This window comes from Gavialis gangeticus, unplaced genomic scaffold, assembly GCF_001723915.1.
Source record: "Gavialis gangeticus isolate Ggan-Ray unplaced genomic scaffold, GavGan_comp1, whole genome shotgun sequence".
Lineage (NCBI taxonomy): Eukaryota > Metazoa > Chordata > Crocodylia > Gavialidae > Gavialis > Gavialis gangeticus.
This window is the reverse complement of record NW_017729032.1, coordinates 249,228,455-249,234,275: the sequence shown is the minus strand read 5'-3', so window position 1 is coordinate 249,234,275 and position 5,821 is coordinate 249,228,455. Positions and strand designations below refer to the sequence as shown.

General features: G+C 43.3%; 1 protein-coding gene across 1 annotated transcript in view; it reads right to left on the bottom strand.

The window, feature by feature from the left end:
• Nucleotides 1–5,821, bottom strand: part of MINA (MYC induced nuclear antigen) — a 39,702-nt gene that overhangs the window by 31,108 nt on the left and 2,773 nt on the right. The window contains exon 2 of the mRNA XM_019525722.1: nucleotides 3,643–4,078. Within this exon, the coding sequence (XP_019381267.1) occupies nucleotides 3,643–4,074 (432 nt within the window). The 5' untranslated portion in view covers nucleotides 4,075–4,078. The remainder of the gene's footprint in view (nucleotides 1–3,642; nucleotides 4,079–5,821) is intronic.

The window sequence follows — 5,821 nt, the reverse complement described above, 5'->3', positions numbered from 1 at the left end:
CGCCATGGCACAGCAGAAGCCAGCCCAGGCCCAAGTCCCCTCACCATCACAGCACCCTCCAGTGCTGTCAGACCCCTCCCGTCCTGAACCGCAGGGGGCTCAGCCACAGCTTTCCCTCCCCGGTGCGGCCTGGCCAGCCCATCCCGTCTCCTATCAAGCGGTGGCTTCCCCACGTGCTGCTGCACTTTCCCCCTACCTGCACCAGCTGGTCCCAAAAGGCAGAAGGCTCCACCGCCACTTCTGCTGGCCAGTGCCAACCCAGCTGGGTGCCCCCAACAGCACATGGGAAGTCGGCTCCAGATGGGACGGGCCCAGCCGGGTCGGCACTGGCCAGGAAAAGTGGAATGCAGCTGAAGCCAGCTTCCCATGTGCTGCTGGGGATGGGGAGACTTCTAGGGAGAATGAAGGATACAGGTCAATAAGGTTAAGAAGAATGAAAAAGGAAACCAGAATCAATCTGTAAATAGTGATATATCTTAAGGCAATAAACATGTACAGTGGCTGAATAGCATAGAATCAGAGGAAGTTAAAGGGCACAGTTCCATTACGGATGATGCCATGTATATGATAAGTCAAGCTACAAAAACACATTTAGGAAATTCATTTGAGAATGGAACTGTGTGATCAGTGGAAGAACAACAGTGAACTAAACTCTCTCTCTCCAGTAAATATGTATCCCTGACCTTTCCTAGCATTTATATCTAGATATTTGCTGTTTACCTGATGTATGAATTTAGAGACATTTGAGGCTAGAAATTCTAGCATCTGCTATTAGCTATTCAAGAATTACTCCCCTGTTCAGATACAAAAGATGCATTTTAGCTTCTAAAACAAAACTTGAACAGGTGGAAAGACAGCATAAAAGTTCAGACATGCAAAGCAACTGATACACTCTATGAAAGATATTGAATACTAATATTATTGCTTCCTTATCAAATTTCTTGTTTTATAGTGAAGTATCAAGTCACGGCACCAACCCTTCCCTCATAATCCTTTAAAGATAGAGACAAACTGTGAAGTTTGTATGTTAAACACATATGGTGATTCAGCTATGCTAATACAGCTCACTGCCAAGACAATGCTGCACCTTATGACTTGTCCACGTAAAGGAATTGCGTCTGCTGTTACTTCTAACTTGACCTACTCACATTTTTCCATCTTTTAATATTTCAACCCAAATAATACTTTGTAAACCTTTTCACTAAAGCATTAATTTTGTTTCTCAACCTCTTACAGAGCAAGTCCAGGTATTTAAAAATATCAACAAAAAATGGAAATATTGTCACCAAAAGTGCCTTGTTCCAATCTGTTGTTTTTGAAGCAAAGCAACAAAGGCCATGATTTGACAAGGTACTCAACTCAATGGGACTGGAGCTCTTGAACATCTAAACATGCAGAAAGATGTAACAAGTATATTGGTATCAAATGATAACACCCATATGCTGTTACAATATGACAGTTACATTTTCATGCTTTGTAGCATAGTAAACTCAGTTGTAACTTTGGCCCTGACACAAGGTCAAAGGTATGGTGACTCAGATAACTTGCATCACCAGAAGAGCATGAAGCTGTAACAATTACATCATAACAGTAGATAGCTGCTCCTGACTAGTGCCTATCTTACCTTTTTAAAGCAGTTAAAAGTTGTATGTGTCCTGAAAGAAGTTTTTGACAGTTTTAACTCAAGCCTTTTAATTCACTTAGCAAAGACTCACATTTTCAGAGCCAGCCATCTGCAGTGCACTCACTGGTCAACAGTCCTCCTGGGGCTGTTGCCTTCCTTCCCCAGATCCCCTCCATTGCAGTCATATGTTCCCGCTACCTCATTCAGCAAGGTTACACCTTTAGGCCTGCCCTGAATCTGTGTAAGCCACAATGTACAAATATTCAGTTCACATTCCATAGGCCTCAGTACTGCTGAGTTTAGTGTTATATTTTTCTCCCAAAATTCGATGTTCTCATTACTGACCATGTTCCTTTTAAATACTCACTGGGTACATCTACACACGTGCTTTACTGCGGAGTTGACTAATTTACAGTGGAGGAGCTGGCTGGGGCACGAGGGTCCTACAAGTACAGGGACTGCCTGCCAGCTACCCCCATACTGTAGCACCCTCACGCCCCAGCCAGCTCCTCCACTGACTGACAGTGCCACCAAGAACCCAATCTGACCCCAGGACCCCCTGCCAGCCCAGGGCTGCTTTGCCATGGCTCAATATGCTATGGTCTCAGATGCACATGTAAACACTCCACCTAAGAGAAATAAACTCCAGGACAAACTGCGCCAGAGTTTATTTTTTCGCCCAAATTGCATGTGTGCATGCATTCATTTTATTTTAAAAAGTATAAGCAGCTTCTAGAATGTGTTGCCCTCACCTATCACTAAAGTATGTGACAGGCTTAAGAAATATCCATGTCTGGGTCTAAAGTCAATAAATACCCTGAAACAGAGGATGCCTCCTTCTCTACAGGTAGCAGACAAGCAAGGAAGTACTATCAGCCAGGGTTCGTGAGGATTCTACTAGCGCACTAGACTTCAGCATACACCATACCATATTCCAGCTGCAACTTCCAAGACATAAGACAGAGCACCAGAACCACAGCAAAAGTCAGATGATACTATCGTGCCTCAGACGTAGCGTAATTCCCAAGTGACAACTATAATGTTAAACTTATACAACTGGACACAGTACCCAATCTAGGTTGCTATTGGAATTTCATCCTTGTATAGAATTGCACATAGACACCACAATCTTGCTCTCTGAGCTACTAATTAAATCCATGTGCAGTGACAAAAAAAGAAAGAGAAAAAAGGGAGAATAGCTGCTGAAGTGGATGGTATGTTACTAGATAGATTGTAAGTCAATACTGGTATTTTTTGTTTGTACGAAGGTGAACTGTACTGGAAACATCTTATTCAGTTTCACACGTTCTCTGGCCCCTGAAGAACCAGTATTAAAACCTGCAGCTATGCAGAGAAACAGAACAAGATAAGGTGGCTGGGTAACCAAAAAACAGAGTGGGTAATAATCAGCTGTGTGAGGTTCTCTCTTTTTAAAGGTACAATAGAGCACACCTTTAAGGAGGAGTCCTAATCTTGAAACACGGCTCCATTTTCAGACATGTCTCTTGCTGTATTGCAATGAAAGACATCCTCGGCCAAGTCTAAAGCAGAGTTTTAATTCCTAGACCACAGGTTTTCAAACTTTTAAGGAGTGTACCACCTCTAGGTACACTTCTGGCAGAGTGGGGTGGGATGGCCAGACACAGAGCAGGGGGGGCTTGCATATGGCAGCAGCAGCACAGGTTGGTGACCCTCACCCCATCCCCACCCCGCCAGTTCTTCTCCCAGAAGGCGGTGGCACGGGGTGGTGGGTGGCAGTGCTCCATCCCTGCCCGCCCATGCGTACCCCCTAGCACCTTTTCACATACCCCCGGTTGACAACCCCTGACCTAGAGCTTAGGCAGAGTCACAAGCAACTGGCTTTTCCCCCTCTAACTTCTTTAGGAAGGATGTAACCACATGTCCAATAAGACAGAGAAATAAAGACAATCCCCACATTATGTAGTATTTGTATGACAAAAAATAATGTGTTAAGAAGCAGTACATGAGCTGCAACTATAGCCCACAGTTGATCTAACCTTAAATCTCTGAGGCTGGTGAAACTGGATAGTTGCCTTCTTCTGATCAAAGTCTTTCTTCAGCTGCAGGTAGCTCACTTTGCCATCTTTATTCAAAACCTTCTTTTTCCCATTCACACACCGGCAGATGTTAACATCTCTGCCATAGTATAAACCCTGGCTGCACAACTCTTTCAGATCTGTCAGCTGAAACAGAGACTGATAGTAGGCGACCACAGATGGGTCTTCTCTCTGAAGAAGCAGTGGCTTTTGTTCCCAATACTCCCTAAAGAATTCCTCTTCCTTGATGGGAAAGATTAAGCTTTCAAAGACACTGGCTGGGCTGTCATATATCACAGGGGAGGGAGGACAACCTGCTTCCATTTTTGTTCGTTTACATGGTGCATGTTCTTCCTTTCCTCTATCAGCACCTTTCCCTCCTTTCTTGGGCATGTTCCTGTTTGAAGAGAAAGAAATTAAGGCCGTTCAATAACAGGGCAAATGCAGAATGTAGTTTAATGGAGTTACTAGGCCAAGGTGGCTTGTACTCCCTTCTCACCCCTGCTTCCACACCACCCACCACTTTTTTGTGGGAGGGGGTAACTTACAACCTGAAAAAAAATAGGTTCCCTAAAAGGGTTCTTCCCATTCTTCATTTTTACATCCCACTCTTGTCTCACGACTGTGGCCTATGTCTGTTCAGGGAACTACTGAAACTTGTCTCATCTCATTGCAAGAGACAAAGCCAAGCAATTTACAAGAGATTTTTCTTCAAGCGGTCAAAAAATCATTTTATTCATTCATAGTTAAACCCCAACATGTTACACTTGAGATAAAGGCAATTTAGTCAGAGTGGCAAAGCTCCTGAATCCGAATGAGAGCTAAGATTTCAAACACCCAGAAGAATGATACACCAAATGATATAACGTGACAGGATATGGTCTGCAAGACACTGTGAAGGACGGGGCTCTGTTTTGACATAACACAACATGACATGAAAATAGAGCCCTATACTCCAAAAGGTGTCTTGAGGACCATAAATATGTAAAACAGGCAACAAACCCACTGTTTTTGTTTATTACATCCTTTAAATAATTATTTGGTTTGCATATATTCAAAATGCAATGAAAATAAACAAGTTCTGTAAGTTTCCTAGACAGGGATGGAGCAAGAGATGGCAGTCTCCTAGTAACCCACAAGGGTCAGATAGATAACAAGAGAGCTTAGTGGAAATGAGACAATCCAAAAAGGAAACAGGACAGAAACTTAGGACAAGTATGGGAGGATATGACAAAGACAAGGATAGCCAAGAAGGCTGTAATATAATATAGCACCGCTGTGGGAATGTAATGGGCAGGAGACTATTAAGAAAAAGGATAAGGAAATATTAGGGAACAGGAGATGATTCTCATGAATTTTAAGCCCTTGGAGTTGGCAACCATCATTTTATAGGAGAAAGAAAAACTACATTGGAAAGAAGTAATTAACTGGTGTTAGTCTTACTACGATATTAAACATTATAAAAACTTCGAGCTTTTCCTGTTGATGTTACAGAACTACAGGTCAAAGCCCGCACTTCCATCTTGTGGAGAACAGTCAAGCTTTGTGATTAATGAGTGGGCTCTAGTGACAATATTGAAGCACAGGCTTGTAATTGTACATGTGAAAATCATTTACTTTATCTACAAATATATTGCCTAGATCATTATATAAAAATAGAAAGTTAATTCACAAAGGGCTTGTCTTTCCTTCCTTCCTTGTGCCCTTGTGACAAGATATTTAGCAGAATTTGCAGATTTACTGAAATCTGATAGGGCCACGGTGCGAGTGCTTCTGCTATGGCCATGATCTTGCGACCTCTGGGCTGACAGCCTCAAACTTGAGACCTCTGGGCTGTCAACCATGCACCTTATCACCCATGCCACTCCAACTGCCAATAGGGCTTGTCATTCATGACAGGAAAGTTAAGGCAAAAACCAAACAGAAACATGTCTGCACTGCTGTTCGCACACTGATGGCAGCCCACAGCTACCTGTGGTTTAAACCATAGCAAATCAAGGGCATTTTACTCCTAAATGGCCATGTCCAGATGAGCACAGCCATGTGGTATGTAGCACCACAGACCCATCTGCAGCGCCACACACCACATATTCAGGTGTTTCCCAAGTTGCTACCTTGTAGTGTGGGCAGGGGGGGGGGG